Raw genomic sequence first — 24,149 nt, forward strand, 5'->3', positions numbered from 1 at the left:
TTTTCATGATAATTCTTTTGAATACATACCAAATTAGATAGCAGTGAAAACCCTAATAGAGTGCTCAGAGTAGTTGGCAATAAATGTTTTCTCCTCCAGTTTACTAATGTAGAACTGTAATTTAAAAATATATATTTTATAGTTTATGCAGCATCTCTGCCTAGAACACTATAAGCACAGATATTACCTAAAACTGTTTTATTTGATACATATGCAATAGTTAAGCTAGCAATAAGAAGGAATTTATGCATACATATTAGTTTACATGTTTATAACATGTTTGCAGTTTCTGAGAATTATCAAAAAGTTTGGTCTCTTCCTGTAATCCTGTTAATTTATATATGGACACAGCATTTTATTTTGTATTTAACATTATCCAAAAAAATTATATACAGATCCCTGAAAAATAACATAACCTAGGCAAAAGCAAAATTTAAAGTATAAAAAGTCTTAAAGCCTTTCTTGGAAATATCAAATTTGGGTTTTGGAATTAGATAGATTAATATCTACCCCTGATTCTTAACCATTCCCTTGTTTTGAGACTTATTTTGAAGTAAAATATTATCTTGAATTTATAATAACTTTTATTTAAAGGAAGCTTGCAATTAACTTACATATGATAAGCTTTTATCCTAACAATATTTCTGGGAGTATTAATTCTAGGTAACATTTACTGAGCATTTCCTTTATACCAGGCACTATGCTTAATACTCTATGCTTAGTCTTCAAGACAGTTGTCTGAGGTAGGTAATATTGTGCTGATTTTCCATGAACCTGGTTCATGAAAGGTCATAAGACCCAGATGGGATGGTTTTCCTGAACTCATCATTGCACTGTGAGCTCCTTGAAGTGTGTGTGTGTGTGTGTGTGTGTGTGTGTGTGTGTTTGTGTGTGTGTATTAACGTTTTACTGGTATCTCAGAGCACAGTGGTAGAGGAAAGTGGGAAGTAAAATTTAAAAATACCCTTTGCTGGAAGTCAAGACAGTGGGCAACAGCCAGATGCAGCAGGTGAGTGGCCAGACCAAGAAGTCTAATCATACTCTGAACTTGCTAAAAGAAAAATCACATTGGTTTTAGAGTATGAAAATACTTTCACAAAAAAATCATACTTAGATATTAAGTGTTCAAGTTCATATCTAACTTTTCTAAGTTCATATCTAAATGGTGCTATTTTTATTTACTATAAAATATACTGTTGAACACCTAGGGGTTTTTATTTTGTTAAACTAGTTCTTTGGTCCTTATATAAGCTTTATTGTCTTCTCGTTTATCCTCAGTATTTATTTTTATTTTCAACATAAAAAAAGCTGTTGGTTTGAGTGGTTTCTATAACCGTGGACTGAAACATTTTTAATTTCATCTGTACTGAACATGTACAGATATTTTGTTGTCATTATTCCCTAAACAAAACAAAACAATGTGACAACTATTTTCACAGTGCATTTACATTGTCTTATAAGTAATCTAGAGATAATACCAAATATACAGGAGGATTTATGTAGGTTATATGTAAATACTACTCCTTTGAGAATTTTGGTATCTGCAGGGTTATTATGGGGTTCTGGAACCAATTTCTGATAAATATAAAGGATGACTCTTTTCCAGGAAAAAATCATGGAATGAAAATGAAAGGTACTTACATTATTACATGGAGGAAAAAAACTTCAGGCTCTGAATATCTGGCATTTGTGAGTCAGTCAAAATAACTAACTAGAACTTAAAAGTGGTCTTTGGGACACTTTTTTAAAAACCCTTACTACTATATTCTTTTAGTAAATGAGACCAAGAATAGTGATTTGAGATAAACTACATTCATCCCTTATAATGTGGCAAATTCCTTTATGATTGTAACTAACACTGGACTGACTTCTCAAAGGCCATTAGCATTGTGAAATAGGGAACAGGAGCCACCCAGGAACATTTTGCTACTCCTCCCCTCCTCAGTCTCTGTATTTCTGTCTAGCATTCACAGTCTAGCCCAAAGAGCTCTTGAAGTATTTATGCTCACTTTGTTTCCTGAAGTAGCAAGTGAAAATGGTTCTAAGTTGGCCCAAGGGAAAAAAATTAATCAAAGTGAAAAGAAATAATTCCATAATGTTTCTACTGCCAAACTGCATGTGAGCAACTTTAACCAAGAGAAAGAAGAAAATTTAAAAAGCAAGCATTCTTTGAGCTTTTCTTTAATTTTTAAAAAGTACTGTTAAAAAATGGTTTTCTTCAATGTATATTAAAGCAAACATAAAGAAGATTGATTCAGTGTTCCACTTTGTGGGGAAAGCAGTCTGAAGACAGCTTTAGTGCCCTGCTAAGCCTTTGATGTTCACCAGAACTATTCTTCCATATTTGTAAAGTTTACTCTAAGTTAAAGTCTATTTAATCATCTGTGTATTTTCAATTTGTGCATGTGTGTCAAGGTACTTAGAATTGTGCCTACTCTATTGGTGTCATACAATACCTGTTAGTAACAGCAATAGAATAGTTTGGATGGAAACTATGTCCAAGGGGATAATTATTATCTGTGTTAGGGAACATGGTATTTTCAGGAAAATCAAATAGGGATTTTGGTCAAGTGTGAAGTTGAATATTTATGGTTTCAGGAGCCCATACTTCAAAATTTTGAAGCCCTACCTCTTTGACGTGTTTTGAACCATGCTAATTCAGAAAATAGTTTTTTAAAGAAAGGCAATCCTTTGCTTCAAATGTCTCTAAATTAGATTGATCCAATATATTGAGGTTTGGGGCAATATACAAAAGACCTTACTAATGATTGAATGTATTTTGTAACACAGCTCAGGCAAACCAGGCTATGCTAAAGAGCAAAACAAAATATAACCTAAAGAGTGAGCAGCAATGATTTAACATGGTTTTGTAAAAGATATTAATACTGATAATCCAATCCAATCTTGGACATGTGGCCAGGTAAAACCTTCTAAGTGTTTAGTCTTGTAAAAACTGGTCATTAACCAAAAAAAGAATTCTTTTGTTTTTCTTCTGAGTATAGGAAAATTTTTGGTAGCTACCAAAAATAAATGTTTTTCTTCATTAACATATTTTGTCATATTCAGTAAACTGTTCTGCAAGAGAATACAGAAAAATAAAATGCTAAACAAAGTACAAATTCTAACAAACAAAACAGAAGCTGAGTAAGAGAAAGAGAAAAGTTAATTTTAATGTGAATCTTACTGCCACTAGCCTTATCTCCTTTAGTATGATATCTGTGGGTCAGCAAATTACAAATTAAGCATATTTAAATACATAAATATTAGTTGTATCTTAGGGTTTCCTGTCACCCATTTAATGAACCAATAATATACTAAAAGTTCTTCAAGGGGAACACTGTAATATAGAATAGGACTAAGAAGGTTAGAACATCCTTTAGGGTACCAGAACATGCTAGTTAGCCTTTTTATTTACTTAAGTATAAAGTCCAACCACCAAAAATAGAGTCTCTAAGTTAAAAAAATACTTTCCTTGGTAACATTTGTTGACATTTCTGATCAGAGCCAATACAACTCTTTAAAAAATAAAATAATACTTTGAAATATGTGTATAAACTTCTCAAAGAATCATTAAAAATATATAATTTCCTTCCTGTATGGTTCATATAGAAAACCAGGTTTTCTTTACACAGTCCCTGTAGCTCTAAGGAATTCCATTTCTACATGAGCTTTTGACCTTTGGGCTGAACCACTCTTTTTCCGGAATTCTGCAGCAATTTCCTCAAAAGACTTTCCCTTGGTTTCTGGAACTTTAAAAAATGTAAACAGAGTAAAGGCCAGGACCACTCCAGCAAAGAGGAAAAACACATAAGGTCCACAGAAATCCTGGAAAAAGCAAGCACAGAATTACAATTAGCAGCTATTTGACTTGTGTTCTGTTCAGTAAATTTACACAGTGTTGAGCCACTTACCGCAATGTACTGGAAACACAAAGCTATAATGAAATTGCAAGCCCAGTTGCTGAATGCAGCCAGAGCTAAAGCTGTTGGGCGTGGTCCTTGGCTGAAGAACTCAGCCACCATGAACCAAGGGATGGGGCCTGGTCCAATTTCAAAGAAACTGACAAAGAGAAAGATGGCTGACATGCTCACATAACTCATCCAAGCAAACTTATCCTAAAAAAAAAAGCAAAACAGGAATAAAAGTGAGGCCAGGATCATTGACTACTGTTCATTTAGTTAAGTAGCTTCTCACAGATTTCAGAGGTGGACATAGCTCTTCTACTAATACGTTTGTGTTCAATCAAGTGCCAGTTATTCCAGTCTTGGGACATGTTATTCTAGTCTGAATCATTCTTAAATCCTTTGAATTCCACTATAGGCAATCCTCTGGATTAAGACTTTATTTGATTCTTAGTCATTTTCTTCCTGTGAAAGTCAAGGCAAAGATCCAGTATCCTTTACTCTTGCATATACTAAGGTGGCTAGAGAAGGTGTCTGATTCCCTGTAAAGTGATGGATGAGGACTCTAGCCTGGTAGAAATTTCAGGTACCTTCCCAGGGTCACAAAGTCATCCAGGTGACAGAATCAGCATTAGAGCTCAGTTGGGACTGACCCCAGAGCCTATTCTCTAACCGTATTTCCTCTTTCCTGGACAACAAGCATAAGTAACATGCTGATATTCAGTCTTTAATGCCAAGAAACTAGTTCCTATTTTCTTTACCTTGGACCTTTGACCTATGTACTGTTCCTTTGGCTTTATTTCATAAGTAAGTTTCATGTTTTTGACCTATGAAGACCTTTAACTTGGAGCACAGAGATGTTGTCATGTGGTGACCAAAATTATCAGTTCAGGCACCAAACTCACCAGCAGAACAAGTCCCACTGACATGAAGATGGCACAGAAAAACATTCCACTCATTCCGATTAGAAACAGAGAGCGTCGTCCTGCCTTTTCCACAAGAAATACCTAGGGACATTAAAAAAATAATATGTCTGTTGTAGGAACAACAATACATTGTCTTCATATTTGAGTTATTTTAACTGATAACAAGGTCATTTTAATTTATATGGTGGGAAAGAAGTAGGACTGTTATTCCACATTATGGATATGAGACTAGGTGGAGAGTGACTTTTGCCCCAGGTAGCAGAAGTACTCTCAGTGAACAAGTATTAATTGGGTCACATGGATTTAAACAGGCCAATTTAGAGTTAGAATCACAGTGTTACCCCCACTATAGAATTATCCCCTTTATACAGTAGTCAGAAGCTGTATGTCTTGAGTCTCTTCAAATAGATCTACAATAAAAATGACATTAATTTTATTCTGATGCTTATGTTGTTACAAAGGTGTTGTGCGCTACAGGGGTCTGAAACAGGGCAACTCTTCTCAGGGCCAGTAATCTCATCTGATGGTCTCACTGTTTGATAAAATCAAATTATGACCACTTATCTGGCAACATACTGAATTTGATCATTGTAGTAAAATAGGTCTAAATTTTTCTGGTGTACTTAAGTGTGTGTGGTGTTGGTGTTGAACTATATATTTGAAAATTGCTGAAATCAAAGAGAGTACTTTCTTATTCTAATTAAGGAAATATATCATTGATTCCTTTGAATCTGTGAATTTTCGCATTAATGGTTAAGATTCATGGCTAGCCATGATCAATGTTTATTGAATAGACTCTTGCCTGTCTGATCCATTGAATATGACCAAGACTGCCCTCCCACAACACACACACACACACACACACACTGACATACACTTACACCTGTCATAATTTCTCACTTCAATAGGGAAATTGGTTAGGCTCATCAGTCTACTAGAAAATCAGTAGCAACCCAATATCCTTAGTAAGGTGAGCCCTGGTTCTAAAGATACCTGAAAAACATTTTACCTACTGTGAAAGTTCTTTTTATCTCATTCATATCAGAGTTCCAAATCAGTTCAGAAAGGATGGTAGGCAAAGAGCTTACATTTAATTACTGAGAAGGAAGTGGGAAAAAAATCTTTCTCAAATTCATAAAATTTCTCATTCATTTGACTAATTATGAGATTGAAATTGACTTGATGATTCCATGTCAAGCTACCAGGAAAATAAAAATGTTTCTATGAAATTAGTTAATTGGGTAATAAACTCTAAAGTGAGGTGCCTTGAAAAATGAGTCAGACTCTGTCCTTGAGGCTGGGTTTGCACTCAGGAATGCACATGACAATGGGAGGACATGATCAGGGGCTTGAGGCATCAACCTGATTACAACCCTTGTCTTTGCCCCAGACCATATGCATGCATCAGTCAGATGCCAAGTACCTAGATGGAGTTGGTAGCCCCTGGTTCTCCCCAGCAGTCATCTTTCTATAGTTCTACTAACTCATTAATGTGGAACATAATTCAGTGGGAAGTTAGGAAAGTGTATATCTTTTCCCAAACACTCATTCCGAAAAAAAAAAAAAGATTATATTGCTTCTAAGTTGGAGAAGCACTAATATATTATCAGTGCAGATTCCTATTTGCATATATTTATTTGGTTGGTAACATCGGTTAATTGGAGGCAGAAAAACTAGGTGTCTTCAGTAGTCCTTTTTTGTACTTGTTGAAATTTAAAACAACTTTTCAGAAAATTTGAAAATGTTACCTGTAGTTTTGAGGGTTAATGAGATAATTAGAACTGATTATTTTTAATTATGCACTTACCACTCAAAAAGTCACATAATCAAGGGATGAGCTCTAAAAAAGGTACATTTAAAATAATTATTGACACATAAATAAAACAACTCATTCCAACAAAGTTGGGTGTGAAGTGGAAAAATGAATTTCTGCAGAAGTTTCTACTTTAGATTTTCTCAGGAGTTGGTTTACTCATTCTTGACAACTTGTTGTTTTATACAGTAAGCCTTCATATTTTAATAACAAATCTCTGTATTATAAAATGTGTTGAAATAAAATTTGTAAAAATATTCTAGGAACAGTGATATATGCACACCCATGTTTGTAGCGGCACAGTTTGTAATAGCTAAAACTTGGAAACAGCCCATCTGCCCATCAGTTGGAAACTGGATAAAGAAGATGTGGTTTTTCTCTAAAATGGAATATTACTCAGCCATAAAGAATGACAAAGTAGATTCATTCATAGGTAAATGGGTACATTTTGAGGATATACTCCTAAGTGAAATAAATAAGTCACACATATGCAAATACCAAATAGTTTCTCTGGTGTGAAAAACTAAAATAGTACTTAAGATCCTAACGAGGCAATTAGCAATGTGAAATAGGAAGAAAAGGACCAAAGGTGTAGGGACAGTGAGAAGGATAGGGAAAGGGGAATAAGGGAAAAGGAAAAAAATATGAGAAAATGTAAAAATGGAATTAAAGTGTTTGAAGGTGGGGAGGGGAGGAGGGGGTGAAGGGAGGGCAAGGACAAGGGGAAAAAATGAGAACCAAGACCTGGCATGTAAAGGTACAAGATCCCAGTAATGAATGGAACTGTACTTTCTACCTAGAATGTACCAATAAATTCAATTTAAAATTAAAAAAATATTCTAGGAGACAAAAAAGGCAGAGTCCCTTGGAATGCATCCTGATAATACCAGCCCTCCTTGATTCATAGTAGCCTTTTGGCTTCAAGAGCATTACCTCTAAAGTCATGTGTATAGAGACATTAGCATTCTGTTTGTTCTTTCTCTTTCCAAGGTCCAGCACTGTTTAATGTACTCTGGACAAACATGTTTTGGTCTAGGTAGCCAGGCTGCAATTTATTGACCATGTTAAAGAAATAGTTAAAAGTATGTATGAAGACAATGAAAAACAAGGAGCTAAAATACAGTATAGTATCATGACCAAAATTGAAAAGGATAAGCATTTTATGCATTTTGTATTCAAAGCTAAAAATTAGCCCAATTATCATTTTAAACTAATTACTTTAGCTCATAAATTTTCATCTTCATTTTTTAATTTTAGTTTTTAGATCATGTTCATTATTATTGTCAATATATCAGATCATTACTTCTAGAAGATTTTTGACTTAAAGTAGAATATATAATCTCTTTTGTAGAAAAAACAATACATTTCTAGTGTTATGCTAATTCAACCCCCATGCTCTCACATACAGTATTATTTTTTATTTTTCTTTTTTATTAGTGCATAATTGTGCAGATTAGTAGGCCTTATTTTGGCATATTTGTACATGCACACAACATAGTTTGTTTTATTTTTTTCTTGGTCCTGGGGATTGAACTCAGGACCTTGCATTTGCTAGGCATGCTCAGTGCCATGGAGCTAAATCCCCAGCTATGTAATATACTTTGTTAATTTTCCCTCACTCTCTTTCCCCTTTTCTTACCCTGCCCCTGATCCCTTCCCTCTTTTCTAATATCTCCCTCCTACTCTCATGTCATCTTCACTTCTCTTTTCCCTACTAGGCTCCTTAAAAGAGGAAACGTAATATTTGACTGCATGAGTCTGACTTATTTAACTTAACAGGATGATTTCTGGTTTTATCCATTTTCTTTCACGATTCCAATGTGATTTCACTCTTTTTTATGCCTGAATAATAGATGTGTGTGTGTGTGTGTGTATTTTTTTCCTTCATTCATTCATCTATTGATGTGCACCTAGGGTGCTTCTATAGCTTATTTATTGTGAATTGCACTGCACAGACATGGGTATGCTGGTATATCTCTATATTTTGCTGATTTTAATTCTTTTTAGGACTATGCTGAGGAGTGGCAAAGCTGAATTAAATGGTATCTCTACTTTCTGAGGAAACTCCATGCTGATTTCTGTAATGGCTGTACTAATTTATATTCCCACTAAGAGTGTAGAAAGTTTTTCTCCCATATTCTCATCAGGCTTTATTGTATTTTTGTATTCTTGATGATCAGTCTCACTGTGATGAGATGGAATCACAGTGTAGTTTTGATTTGCATTTCCAAGACTAAAGTGGTTGATCATTTCTTTCAAATATTAGCCATTTGTACTTATTCTTTTGAGAAGTATCTTGTTCAATACATTTGTCATTAGTGATTGGACTATTAAATTTTTGGTGTTAAGTTTTTTGAGTTCTTTATGTACTCTGCATATTTGTAGGAAGAGAGGTTAGTAAAGCCTTTCTCTCATTCTGTAGGCTATCTCTATTGATTGTTTTCCTTTGCACGCTCTTGTGCTTCACTCGTAGCTACACCTTTGGGAAGTACCTGCGATTTTGCCCGATAATCTAACATTATAGGAATTTGCTGAAGTTGTTGAATTCTGCTTAAAGTCTTAAATGTTTATTACAGAAGAAATTGTTTATTATTTTATAGTTTTTTCTCTAAGACGTCAGGATAAGAAAGTATTTCATCCATGGTAATCTAGTCAATATTGATAGAAATGGCAAGCTTTCAGGTAATCCTAAAGAGTTTATACAGAGCAAAGGAGAGGGAACTCATGGATTTACACAGAGAAAGTCCCCTGTGCCTCTCAGTGAATTATTAATTCATCAGTGAGTGACTGAGTGGGGAAGTGGACCATTTACTCAGTTATGACTCATCTCAGTGCACTGGTTGGCTTACTCACAGAGAAGACCTCTCCCGCGAGGTCTACACACCCAGGTTACATGGAAAAAAGTAATTGATCACTTTTAGGTTACAAATTATTTTCCCCATTCCAGACCAAGGAAGAAACAGAGTGTTTATTTGGGTATTGACTTACAGAGAGAGCAGTGAAAACCATGTTGATGGCGCCAACTCCAATGGTTGCATAAACAGGCTGGCTGAGTCCAGCTGTCTGAAAAATGCTGGTTGAATAGTAAAAGATCTGCAAAGTAAAAACACATTGACCTTAAACAAGTAGACTTGCATTGGTATATTTAAAGCAAGAAATGTTTTAGGTTGCTTGTTTTTATATGTTTCTATACCCTCTCAAAGAACCTATACTTCTTTTAGTGTTTACAACTTCTGACTGTTTAAAATTCCTCCTTATATTTATCTGAAACTCTTACTGCTTTTGAAAATTCTTTTAATTTCTAAACTTTTGTTGAAGGATAACATATAAAACATACATATATCATAAGTGTACAGGTTACTTAATTTGAAGGAACTGTGTAACTAGCACTCAGATCAAGAAATAAATCATTTACAGCTCTATGGAGTCTCTCTATATGTCTTAGGGAAATCACTCTTTCAGTATCTTACATCATAGATAAAGTTTGCCTTGCCTTATACTTGACAAAAACAGAAACACATAATATGTACTATTTTGTGGTTGGCTTCTTGTGCTTAATATTACCTATGTAAGAATTATCTTTACTGTTGTATATATTTGTAGACTGCTCATTTCCATTACTATATAGCATTTTGTTTTAAATCTGTAATTCAGTCACCCATGCTACTTCTGATGACTATTTAGGTTGCTTCCACTTGGGATGATTATGAATAGTGCTGCCAACAGTTCTTTTGGTGGTATATATGTGTTTTTATGCCTCGTGAAAGAACTGCTGGGCCATAGCATATGCACATACTCTGCTTTGCTAGACTCTGCCAAACACTTGTGCGAAGAAGTTATGACAATTTTGTACCTTCACCAGTGTGTATAAGAGCTCTGGCTGCTATTGAATTTGGTCCAGAATTTTCTACTCATCTCGATACTGATGGAGAAATGACTTCACAACCTTGCTAATAGGAAAAAAAATTAGCTACATTTATTTCTAACAGTCTTTTGGATCATTGTCATCTTTTGTCATTCTGTCATCATCTGTCGTTCTTTTCCCACCTAAAATGTCCTGTTGCTGACCTGATTCCTTCTCTTGCAGGACTGACAGATTATGTTATGCCAGCAATGGCTTGCAATGTACGCTATTTCACCAATGTTTGTTCAAAAGCCTCAGTTTAAAGATTTCTTCACTGTCTCTTTAAGTCAGACACTGAGATGGAAGTTGAAGTAGGAAGTTCAGAAGGAGTAAGTATTGTGCCATTAGGTATACAGGCAGAGAGGTCCAACAGAAGATATGAATTTTGTCTGTGATTCTCAAAAGGGATCTCTTAAATGAGGATGGAGACCATAGAAGTATTTTATTTGTAGAATGAGAATCATTTCAAATATCCTTTTGCTTCAACTGATGGGAATTATTTTTACTTTTATTTTTTTGAGACAGGATCTCAGTATGTAGTTCAGGCTGGCCTTGAACTCAGGATAGAGCCCAGGCTGCCTTTGAATTCATGTCACACCTCCTGACTCAGCCTCCCAAGTGGTGGGATTACAGGTGTGGAATTATATTATTTGCTTACCCCAAGACTCTACTCATTCATCCTTCACCCCCAGAGTGTCTTGTGGCTCACTATATAGAAGCCCAGTCCATATTTTTGACATAAATAAAACAGACTGATTTTCTTTACTTAGTTTCTTAAGTGCTTTGTTTTTCCTCTTCCAGTGGCTAATTGCCAGTAGGACCATTTAATCTACATGATGCAGGGGTTTCAATTTAGAAACTAAAAGCTAATGGTTTAATACTCAGCATATTTTTCAGTCATATCTTTTCTGCCATACTCACCTATTTCATTCTATTGGTTGTGCTGTCTTCCCAAAGTGGAAGTTTTTTTTATGGAAAGAAATTGCACTTTGCATGTCATATTCATTACTTCATTTAAATAAATAAAGGGAACCATGGACTTCTTTCTGTCCATACATATTCTTAGAAATCCATAATTTTATATTTAACTCTTGAAGTATCATGAAATTTAGGTTTTTTTTTGAAGAAGTATATTTACTCTCTTTCTCCTTCTTTGTTTTTTATGACTTTTACCTTGATCAATAGAAATAAAGTAGTATTGATTTTTGACTTTTTAAATACATCGTGAGTTAATTTTAGAAAGCCATGGAAGCAAAGCAAGGAAAATTTATTATCATTTAATATATATTTATTATAGTAGCATCTGGTGTCAATATTTTAATGTGTCTTTTTAGTCATTTAAACTTACACTTCCTTCTCTGTATTAATTTTATTTACTTTCCTAAAGTTATAAGGTGTCCTTAAACTTACTGCATTGATCCCAGAAAATTGCTGAGCCATGTGCAGCATCAACGCCACTATCATAGGCTGTCGATAGCTGGGATTGGTGAAGAGTTGAATCACAGAAACTTTCTGCTCACTTGATGCTTCTTCTTTTTCCTTTTTCATCTCATTCATGTCTTTGGTGACATCATTACTTCCTCTGAGTCTTTTCAAGCCTGTCCCCCAAAACGATCAAGTTGAGACAACCCAGGTGAAATGAGAATACATTTATTTTTATCACGTTCATGAAAGAGCTACAATTGTGCATGTTTCTTTGTATTACCTAATAGCATGGCCATTGGAAATCTTTTTTGTTAAATGATGCTCTATATTTTAAAACACAACACTTTCATATCAGAGAAGCCTATGATCCTTGTTAGCATAGCATAATACTAGAAAATCTTTTGGAAGCCTCTGGTTAGGTCTAATACCCTGCAGGTGGGTTTCTGGCTTAGGTGTGGGTATGAGATGGTATGCACCAGTCCTATTAAAGGTTTATGGGTGTGAGCTGGTTTGTGGAAGCCCTATCAAAGTGATTTTTGCATATTCTCCTCTATGTGATCTCTGACTTCATTTGGCAGGCACAGAAATTGATTTCATGAGCAACCATTTGCATACACTATTTTGTATTAGCTGATAGTTTCAAAACAATAGGATGAAAGAAAAATCACCTACAGACTTACTTTTCTTAGCTTTGACTTCCTCTTCCAACTTGATGTAAAGATACCTGGGGCTTTCTGGACAGAAGATTAATAACAGAGACTGCAGAAGAGCTGGCACAGCAGATAGGCCAAGCAGAATGTGCCACAGATCTTGATTGCCCAGGATAAAGTCAAGGCCAATAATCTAGGAAGAGAAGGAGGAAGCATATCAGCTGTAAAACACTTTAGGTCTGCCTTCTACAACAATTTGTTGTAAAAGTACATTGGCTATTTAATCCTAATACCATCTAGGCAAGCACTCTGGGAGGCTAAGGTAGGAGTTTGAATTTAGTAACATGGTGAGACTTTGTCTCAAAAAAAAAGAGGGGGGAGGGTTGGAATTGCAGATCAGTGTGAAAGCCTTTGGTTCATTCCCCAGTACCATTATAAAAAAAGTAATTAATTACAACATCAGTTCATAAAGTATAAGGTGGAAACTATTTATAGTGTATTTTACCTTCACCAAATTAGGGACAATTTTTTTTGACAAATAATTCATCTAGCCTTGTTTTCATTAACTCCAATTAGACCCAATTAAAAAAAACACATTTGATATCTAAAGCAACATATGGTTGTAGTCTCCAGGCAACCTTACAGAATTATGGTTGAAATCATATGAAAAATAGGATTAAAATCATGCATAACTTTAAGGCTTTGCTTTAAAAGTCTTTCTTAGGTTAAATAAAATGGATTTCGTAGAACAATTCCTGGATCAGAATCAGCTTTATGATCCCAATTACAGTGATCCATGTGCTTCCTTCTGGATCATGCATGTAGGCTTCCAAACACTCTCTGAGACCAAAAGGAAGAAGGAAAAGGATAGAGTCAGCTGAACAAGGGCTTCTCTGACTTGTCTATGTACTACATTTCCAGGTAAGATGCTCAAAACAAAGGAAACCCAGGCAGTCAAAACTTTGAAGGTTCCTATTCCTTGAAATCTAAATGTAATAATTTAATTCTGGAGTAGTATTGGAAGCTTCACCTCGAGTGCCAATCCACCTGCAACTTCTAGGAGAAAAGTGAGAAGGGGCAACAACTGACCTTTGATTCAAAAAGTCTTTGTCTCTTACCACCTCCACTACCGCACTATTGGGATGGGCTTTTTCTTTCTTCTTTAAACTGTGCTGGTTTACAGCGGGAGGACTCAGTCAGGGAGGGAGACAGTAGACAAAGTAGAAGATGGGTAAAGCAGGGGAAGAGGAATTTTTACCTGACTGATAAGAATGCCTGTGACAATGGCCAGCTGGTGAAGAGTGCCAAGTGCACCCCTGAGCGAGGTTGGAGCAATTTCACCGATGTACATTGGAACCAGCCCTGAAATTAGCCCTGAATAAAACATGAATATAAATGTTAAAGTGCATCCAGAGATATTTTAACAACAACAATTTGGTTTAAATACAGTCAATATCCTGACTGAAAATCCCATCCTGAGTCCCTTGGAAAAAAGAGCCCTTGTCCTCTGCCAAAAATGCAGTTTATACAAAAAAAATTTTTTTGTTGATCAACTCTAAATATTAATAGAAAGAAATGGTTATTCATATATTTAACAAATTTTCATGATGTTTTAGTTTAAAAAAAATGTATGTCTATTTAGTTAATGGGATGATGGCTCAGACTGCCTTGAGAAAGAGATTGAAAAAAAATTAGAGCTTCCATAGGCCAACCTCTTGACAGAGGTGAGAAGTGGTTTGTCCCAAATCACAGTATATGGATGTTATAAAGCAGTGTTACTGTGACAACTGGGAGCCCTAACCAAATCTCCACTATGAGAAGGTGTTTCACAAACACTGTTGAGGTGGTGATGGGACTGTAGAAAGGTGGAAGAGGTTAAGGAACTCAAGAACCCTTTTCCCAGATCTTCAAATCAGAGCAACCTAGTTTCTCTGTTCAGTTCAAATATTGGGGGCATCAGAAAAGATTTTATTTGAAAGAACACTTTTGATGCTTGAATGAATATGGAAAATTAAAGTGCTAGGTCATTCTTCCTCTTGTAACTTTCTTAAGTACATATATAATCAGTCATTTTGGAAATGGTGGTGTTTCTAGTATTTGCTGACTGTTGTTTGAAAGTTTTTAAAGAATTTAAAAATGATCTTCCAGAGTTTTTCTTAGATTATGCTTATCTATCACACATAAGTGGGTGATCTTTATGTAAATGATCCTTTTGGCAAATATTTCTCTCTTTCTTCCTCTCTCCTTGTGTGTGTTGTGTATGTATGTGTGTGCTTCAAATTGTTCTTATATCTCAAATGAATATTTATTGATATGGCATCTGTACTTCTGCAGAGTTTTTTTTTCCTCATTGAGTTTGTTGGTATTTTTTAGGTATACAGTACAGTTACACTCATTATTGGGATCTTGTACCTTTACATGACAGGTCTTGGTTCTCATCTTTTCCTCTTGCCCCTGCCCTCCCTTCACCCGCTCCTCCCATCCCCATTTACAATCACTTTATTTCCATTTCTTTCATTTTCTCATATTTTTTTCTTTTGCTTTATTCCATTTCCCCTACCCTTCCCACTTTCCCTACACCTTTAGCCCTTTTCTTCCCATTTCACATTGTCAGTTATTTCATTAGGATCTTATATACTATTATAGTTTATTCACATCAGAGAAACTATTTGGTATTTACACATGTGTGACATTTATTTCACTTAGGAGTATATCCTCAACATGTATCCATTTTCCTAAAATGAATCTAACTTCTTATTCTTTATGGCTGAGTAATGTTCCATTTTATAGAAAAACCACATCTTTATCCAGTTTCCCACTGATGGGCAAATGGGCTGTTTCCAAGTTTTAGCTATTACAAACTGTGCCGCTATAAACATAGGTGCACATATATCACTGTGATATGATTCTTTTAATTCTCTTGGAAAGATACCCAACAGAGGGATGGCTGGGTCAAATGGAACCTCTAGTCCCAGCTCTTTGAGGTATCTCCATATTGATTTCCACAGTGGTTGCACCAGTCTGCCCTCCCACCAACAATGGAGAAGGGTTCCTTTCTCCCCACAACCCCGCCAACATTTGTTATTTGATTTCTTGATAGCAGCCATTCTTTGTGGGGTGAGGTGGAATCTCAGTGTTGTTTTCATCTGCATCTCTCAAATGACCAGTGATGTGGAACATTTTTCATATATGTACTTGCTGCTTTTACTTCTTTGTATGAGAAATGTCTGTTCATTTCAGATATCCATTTTTGAATTGGATATGTGACTTTTACATGTGGTCTGTTGAGTTTAAATAAGAAAACCCCATTTGGCCCTTTTGAGATTGTACTATTCTCCTATAATACATAGTACTGTACTTCAAAATTGCAATGATATAAAGAAACTCACAGGTCTAGAGTCACATGAGCCTGAATTAAAATTTCCCATATTTCTGGCAACCTTAATACTAAGAATAGGGCCACACCTAATTTTAATAAATGGTTGAGTATAAAATACTTTAGAATGCTTGTAGGTTATTTCACAGTATGTTTATGGCATTTGTTCTCAATTTTCAAAGAATGGAATTTTTAAAAAATAGAAAATAGGATCATGATTGGATCTTCTTCACACTGCTATTATTTGCTTTTAACCCAAGAAGAAATTGAAGCTCAGAGGTAATTAATATTGCCTAAGGCAAAGCAGAGATAGTGCAAGAATTGATTCACTCTGAGTCCATAGTTCTTTCAACATCTTGGCTGACTCTTCACCTTAATAAAGCCATTATGACCTTCAGTTTTTTGAATTGTCATTGACAATAATGAAAAGAGACATTTAATTAAGTTACTAATGTGGGTATTTTAGGCCTTGGCTTATACTGATCACTGAAGACACATGGAATTAAAATCTTTTGTGCAAGTGAAAGTGTTAGAAATCTTTTATACACACAAATTTGTACTTTCATCATTCCTTCTTCATTCCAGTGAATATTAGTACTTAGAAGGGCAACTACAATTTGTGAATGGATTACAACATCAGCTCAGAACCATCAGAACCCAAGGATTCACTGGCATGAGAATGGAATGAGAAGTTAAACATTTGTCCACTTGTTTTAGAGATTGAATGCTTCTGTTTTTGTTTGGACCTCTGCTAATTAGTTGCCTTGAAATTTTGCAAAGCTGTCTACCAGAAGTAGTGATTCCCTTTATACAGATATAGGGTTCACAGAGGGAGCATCCTCAATTCTGAACTCCTCTACTGGATGCTTCTGCCTGAGTCCCTCTCCTTGTGGTCACCAGTGCTTTAATGTATTATGCAGCTAAGTCGGAAATCTGTTAGGGCTAGAAAGTAGGGTCTACAAGAGATTGGTCCAGCTTTGCAGTCTTGCTGTATCTGAGAGAAAAGGACGAAAACAGGTAGGCAAAGTGATGTGGTCTGAGTGTTGCCATCTTTTACTGTCTAGTGCACCCAGGAGTGATAACAACTGCTAGCATTTATTGGCAGCTTAGTATATGTCCGATTCTATCCTCTTTATATTTTTCTTACAATCATCTGGTAGGACAGGTACTATCTTCTTCATTTCATACATGAAGAACTTGCACATAAGACCTAAATAATTTTCCTGAGGTCGGATAACTAGCAATGATGTTATTAAAGTGGAAAGGACCATACATTGGATTACAATTCCCATTTTCTAATCTCAAACCCTGACTCAGGGCTTCACAAACACTATGGTATTACCTTTATCTCTGTGATACCACCCTGGGCTAAAAAATAATCATGTATGTTACCACAAAGTACTTTTCAAAGGTGTGTTTGTGTGTCTTACCACAGTACAGTCCTGATATGCTTCTTCCTGCAATTATGAGAATATGAGATGGTCCTAATTTTGCACACCCCATCAAGAGAGCTCCAACTAGCGAGAGACTGTTTGCTGCGAACAAGGCTTTGATTCTGAAATTTAAAAAAAATCAAGATTTCAGCATCAAAACCTGATAAAAAAATTTGCTTTCAGAGCATGCTGAAGTTTTTACCTAAAGGTAATTATTTTAATTTTGATGTAAAAGCTAATTTAGGAATTTTGAACCAAAATTGTTACTTTGACTCCATACACCAAAGTATTAGCAGAAAGTAATATTTATGATGGAAAAATCTGGGCTTCACACACCTGGTCTCCACATGTTGATAGAGATGACCAATTTGATTTAAAATAACACTTCTAATACTTTTTCAAACAGTAGCTAATTAAGTTTTCTACAAATTTAGGAAATAATTAGCTGATGATATATTAATTCAGTTCTGTGGTTGTAACCTCTAACTTGTTCTTTTTTCTTTAACTTTTTTAATAGTAAGAGTTTTTAGTGATATGGAATAGGAGGGAAACCTTCAAAGTCAAAATTTCTTTTCTATAATTTTTGGAAGTAAATTGAAACATACTTTTGAAAGCTTGTCATAGTTATAATTATCCTTATTTTCATAAGATACATATGCCATATTTCCAGAACCAGTGTAAATGTCAGTGTCAACCAATGTAAAACATAAAGCTGATAATAGCAATAAAAACATCATTTTCAAAAGTAATCATTAGATAAAAACCTTCAAAATTAAGTTGTAATAGCTAGAACTTGGAAACAGCCCATTTGCCCCTCAGTTGGAAACTGGATAAAGAAGATGTGGTTTTTCTATAAAATGGAATATTACTCAGCCATAAAGAATGAGAAATTAGATTCATTCACGGGAAAATGGATACATATTGAGGATGTACTCCTAAGTCACACATGTGAAAAAACTGAATAGTTTCTCTGGTGTGAATAAACTATAATATTGTGCCAGGGATTTAGCTCAGTGGTTCGGTGGCCTGCCTTGCAAGTGCAAGGACCCAAGTTGAATCCCCAGTACAAAAAAAAAAAAAAAAATCCAACAAAAAAACAAAAAACAAAAATATTGCATAAGATCCTAATGATATAATGGACAATGTGAAATAGGAAGAAAGAGGCTAAAGGTGTATGGAAAGTGGGAAGGGTAAGGTAAAGCTACTAAGGGAAAAGAAAAAAATACAAGAAAATGAATACATGGAAATGAAGTGTTTGTAAAGGGGGAGGGGAGAAGAGGTGAAGGGAGGACGGAGACAAGGGGAAAAGATGAGAAGCAAGACCTGGCATGTAAAGGTACAAGATCCCAGTAATGAATGTAACTGTACTGTATACCTAAAATGTACCAATAAACTCAATGAGGAAAAAAATTAAGTAGATGATAAGGCCAATAAAAGAATCTGAGTGGACAGGATAAAAATGTGCCGAAAGGAAATTTGTATTCTAATATTTCAAAATCTAATAGGTGGGTTTTTAAGAAAGTATCTTTAACACCAAACATTTTGTAAAATGAAACAATTTTATATGGCAATGATTGTCTAACAGCCATACAATAGGCTGAGTAATATCTCCTCAGTGCAAGTCTATTTTTAGAGTCTGAAAATACTACCTTTTATAGCAAAGGAGGTTTTGCAAATGTGACTAAATTAGGGATTTTGTGGAAGGGAGAGTGTTTGAATTATCCAGGTGAACCAATGGTGTTTCAAAGATGTCCTTGTAGGAGGAAAGCAAGAAAGGAGAAGGCAATGAGATGACACATGGAGATTGGAGTGATGCACTTCAAAGATGGAGGAAGGGGCCCCAGGCCACCTTAGCGGAGGCCAGTACAGACTGGAAAAGGGTAAGGAAATAGTTCTCCCATCAGAGATCCCTAAAGGAACCAAGTGTGCTGAGATCTTGACGTTAGCTAAATGAAACTGACTTTAGACTTAAAACCTATGGGAAAATTCATTTGTGTTTTAAGTCTCCAAACCGGTGGTAATTTGTCACAGCAGCAATGGTAAACTAATGTAAGGAAATTATTAGCTATATTAAGGTGGAACAGTGAATAGACCTGGCTAGCCCCTGAGCTGTAGTGTTCAGACAGTTCATGGGTGCTTTTCTGCAGACTGCTGTGTGAAATGCCTTTTCTCTTTACAAGAACAGAGAGCATTCAAATCATTAATTTACCCTAAGAAGTTATTATCAGCTAGATATTAGTCTATTCTATCAGGAGGGGGAAAGACAAAAAGTATAATCCTGAAAGGATTTTTGGTGATCAATTGTCTCTCTTCCTCATTCCAAACAATATTTGCTGGAACACTTTATACAACTTAAAGGGTTTCAAATTTCAGCTCAGATATGAGAAATGGCCAAAAATTAAATATATGAAATAGTTGAATCAGGAAGAAGAAACTTATTTCTATTTCTTTAAATTTTCCCATATCTCAGCATAGGCTTCATCATTATTGTTGTCATCATCACCATCACCAGAACAGGGCTACATTTGCTGCTTTCTTACTATGTGGCAGGGATTGTGCAAAAATTCTTCATATTCTTTCCTTTTAATCATCACAATAATGTGATAAAGTAGGCATTGTATTTTTCCCACATTTCAGGTGGCAGGAAAATATCTTAGAGAGTCCAAGTAACATGCTCGTTTTCACACATTGTGTGCCCAACACCCATGTGATAGGCTGAGTAATGTCTCCGGTGAAACTAAAGGTTATTAATGCTCCATTTTAATAAGTTCCTCCTCATTCTTCTATTTTTGTGGTATTGGGGATTGAACTCTGGGCTTTGCACATGTTAGGCAAGCATTTTACCACTAAGCGGTACCCTCAGCCCTATCAGTAGAGTTCCTATGTCAACTTTCCTTGACTCATGGTAGTATGACTTGCACAGCCTATGGTTTTCCTCATTGTAATCTTGGAATTGAATTTAAGTAGACAGCCTTGGGAAAATCTGAACTTCCAAACACAAATCCACAAAACTGGTCACAGACCTCTGTTGACTGTTACTCACTGTAAAGACAAATTTTTTTAAAAGAATGATGGAAGGAACACATTTTTATTTAGTTTTAACTAATGCAGATATGATTCTGGCAATAAGAATAATCATGTCATTTCTCAGTGATTTTCCCTAGAAAAAGTTTTATGGGACACATTGAACTCTTTTGCCTTGTTTTTAATTTTTTTTTACTATTGTTTTTCAAAGAAGATAATTTTCAATTGAGAGCTGAAAGAAACTTCACTTTCCTTTATAATAGACCATTTAACAAATGGTCACTTGACATTATTTTAGGAACAACCATTGTTGATGCTAAATCCTAAGACTCCAGAGAATATGCAAACTGCCTTCATTTCTAGGACACTAATTTAATGTTTTATGCTGGGTCACTATATCTGTCAGAATCTCATCTCTCAAAGAGGGACAAAGGTTTGAGATTTTCTTCAAGGATGGGAAATAGCTGCTAAAAATTGATTTGTTCATATTTTAAAATTGAATCCTGTTTGATTTACTTTAGAAATAATCTAGGATATCTTCATTTATACCAACTTGGTGAACTTGAAATGATTATTACATTTTTTAAACAATGAAAGTTCATGTTGAGTTTTACATATTCTGATTCATATTTTAACCAAACACCAGTACATTGATAAAAATATATAAAAAACAACCTCTATCTTTTATCATGAAGCAAACTCTTTTTCAAATAGTAAGAATAAAATTTGGATTGCCACATACTCTTTAGTTACAGGAACTTTTTATAGTCTTATTGTATAAAGTTCCAGTAAAGAAGAAATTATCAGAATCAGAATAACTATACAGCTAAAAAGTACAATTTATAATAGGAATTGGAAAAAACTAAATGAATTAGAATCCAGAGCTATTAAGTTAGTTATTTATATTGTTCTTTATACCTTTAAAAGATTTTGTAATACCTAAGTAGGTATTATTTTTATCGTGAAACTAAAAGGTAATACATAGGAAGAAAAGGGCTAAAGGTGTAGGGGAAGTGGGAAGGGTATGGGAAAGGAATTAAGGGAAAAGAAAAAATATGAGAAAATGAAAAAATTGAAACAAAGTTTTTGCTAATGGGGAAGGGAGGAGGAAGTGAAGGGAGGGCAGGGGTATGGGGAAAAAATGAGAACCAAGGCCTGTCATGTAAAGATACAAGATCCCAATGATGAATTTAACTGTTCTATATACCTAAAAAGTACCAATGAACTCAATGAGAAAAGAAAAAAAAAGGTAATACAAAAAATTTGGGCTCAGAAAACAAAATAAATGTAAATAAATAATTATTTGATTTTCTGATTTTATTCCTTCCCTATATAGGGGAAGAATCCACCCAACTTTAGTATGTTACATAACTAAGAACATGGTAGAAGAGCACCACCAATGTTTTTAATCTATAGAACTTCTAGTAGAAACCAGATAATCACTATGATCCTTGAATTTGGAAGTTATAAAATATACTAAGAAACTACTGAAGAAATGGTTAACTCAGGGACTCAGCAGGAGAACCTAGGTTGGAATTTTTAACCTGGAAATCTACTATTTGTTTTGTCAAATCACACCATTCTGAGAACTTTTAGGAATGTTTCATCTTGCTTTATCTTGAGCTGAGGCTTTGAGGTAGCAGTAGCAACAGTAGATAGCAACCCTATTCCAGCTGGGGATTTAGCTCAGTGGTTCCACCTCCTCCTAACAAGTGCAAGGTCCCGAGTTCAATTCCCAGAACACACACACACACACACACACACACACACACACACACACACACACACACACACACCCACACACACACAAACCCAAAAAACAAGAAAACAAAAAAAACCTATTCCAAGAATATGGGGCTACTAGTAGTTGGCAATACTGACTTGACCTTGGGACTTGACTGGTCCAAATGCCAAATTTTCATCTAAAAAATGAAACACTGGTTGCCTGAGAATGGTGTCATTTGATCAAAAAAAAAAAAATGGTAGATTTCCAGGTTAAAAATTCCAAACTAGGTTCTTCTGCTGAGTCCCTGAGTTAACCATTTGTGTAGTGGTATCTTCGTATATCTGATAACTTCCAAATTGTGAGGATTGCAGTGATTATCTAGAAATCTACACCAAATTCACTTTTCTGAAAATGCTAACAGTTAACTAGATTATTGCAACAGCATTTTCCACTGATTTGGTCTAATACTGACCTGCCTGATTGGGTTATAAGTTGAAAAACAATTTTAAAACTGTTACACAAAAGGAAACAGTATTGTTCTAAACAAATTCTAACAACACCAAAATACTAAAGTTTCTATGTTTATGATTATTTATGAAATACACCTACCTTCCAAGTTTGTCCCCAAGCCACCCACCAAAGAAAGATGCAATCATTCCACCCACTGCAAAGGTGGACACAGACAAGGACCAGAGCATGGTGATTAAGCCAGTAGATGTCACAGTCTCTTCCTCAGGCCAAGGGACTGGTGTTGGGGTTCCTGGGTGCAGGGAGATGGGCAATGCATCTGTAGTGTTGAAAACATAGTCGTCGGTAGCCTTTCGGTCATCTAGTGGAACACCCAAAGCATGTCTATAATGAGATATTATTACCTACAGAAATAAAATAAAGAAAAATAAGCCCACTATTCAAACATTCTATATAGTTTTGATTTTCCTTTAAAATATTTGTTAGGTGTTTAAAGAGGACCACCCCAACTAGTGTGTTATGGTCCTACAACATGGATAGATTTATAGTTGACCATATGCAATGATCACAAATCCAGTGTTAGCAGGAACCAGGCAAGGAAGGTTAAGTGAAATAGACATGGAGTATCTCCATGACCACAGTGGTGAAATACAATCTGTACCCTAGGGACATAATTGGGAGTGGTTAGCTTGTGGTGGGGTAGCAGTTGTCCCACCTTAAGGAAGAAACTGCAGAGGTAAAACTGGTGTTGTATGACCTTTAATATTTGAATAGAATTCAGAAATCTGAGTTTTTGTTTAAAAGTTTTAAGGTTTTTAGGTGGCCTGCCTTGCAAGCGCAAGGACCCGAGTTCAATCCCCGGTACAAAAAAAAAAAAAAAAAAAAAGAAAAAGAAAAAAGTTTTAAGGTTTTAATTGCTGGCAAATAGTCAAATTGAGAATATTCTTCTGGTTAAAAAGATATGTTTTTATATCAGTATTACTTCTGCACAATAGGATTTAAATAAATTGAAATATTCTAATGAAAGCATAAGAGACTGAGGAAGACAAGATGAGGGTAAAAAATAAAGTTAATACTACCCAAAATTCAAACACTAGGTGTATTATCTTTGTAGTAGTAAGCTATAGATTCAGTGCTAAAGTTCCTGGCAGCCAGGACAACGAGAGGAAAATAATCAGGAATATAATTGATGAATTCCAAAGATAAAAACAACTCTGAAGATCCTGAGAAGATGTGAAAGGAAGGTCACTCCATAGGTCCTCATAGAGCAGTGGTGGCAAACCGTAGGCACATGGGCTGCCCCAGGCTGCTGTTATCATTGCAAGCTCTAACAGGTTCCCCATTACTGCCATAGAATTTAGTGTGTCATAGAAGGAACAATATTTAGAATTCAGTCTCACTGAGTCACATTTTATAATGTGCTTCAGTAGAGGCCAATATGTCAGCTAGAAGCACGTCCTCCGGCCATGATTTGATCACAGTGATTTGATCACTGTTCAGCC

General features: G+C 35.2%; 1 protein-coding gene across 3 annotated transcripts in view; it reads right to left on the reverse strand.

Annotated features, from left to right (window-relative positions):
- Positions 1–904: 904 nt before the first annotated feature.
- Positions 905–24,149, reverse strand: part of Slc2a2 (solute carrier family 2 member 2) — a 28,797-nt gene continuing 5,552 nt past the window's right edge. Inside the window, exons 3-11 of one of the 3 annotated variants that reach the window (XM_010632398.1) lie at positions 22,789–23,051; positions 17,427–17,551; positions 13,879–13,994; positions 12,651–12,813; positions 11,956–12,143; positions 9,630–9,734; positions 4,808–4,909; positions 3,912–4,115; positions 905–3,825 (exon numbers count right to left, since the gene is read on the reverse strand). In XM_010632398.1, the coding sequence (XP_010630700.1) occupies positions 3,625–3,825; positions 3,912–4,115; positions 4,808–4,909; positions 9,630–9,734; positions 11,956–12,143; positions 12,651–12,813; positions 13,879–13,994; positions 17,427–17,551; positions 22,789–23,051 (1,467 nt within the window). In that variant the 3' untranslated portion in view covers positions 905–3,624. The remainder of the gene's footprint in view (positions 3,826–3,911; positions 4,116–4,807; positions 4,910–9,629; positions 9,735–11,955; positions 12,144–12,650; positions 12,814–13,878; positions 13,995–17,426; positions 17,552–22,788; positions 23,052–24,149) is intronic. The other 2 variants (XM_010632401.1, XM_010632399.1) reach the window with 2 other exon arrangements.

The sequence above is a fragment of the Fukomys damarensis genome, unplaced genomic scaffold (genome assembly GCF_012274545.1).
Source record: "Fukomys damarensis isolate Sample0158 unplaced genomic scaffold, DMR_v1.0_HiC HiC_scaffold_12, whole genome shotgun sequence".
Classification (NCBI taxonomy): Eukaryota; Metazoa; Chordata; class Mammalia; order Rodentia; family Bathyergidae; genus Fukomys; species Fukomys damarensis.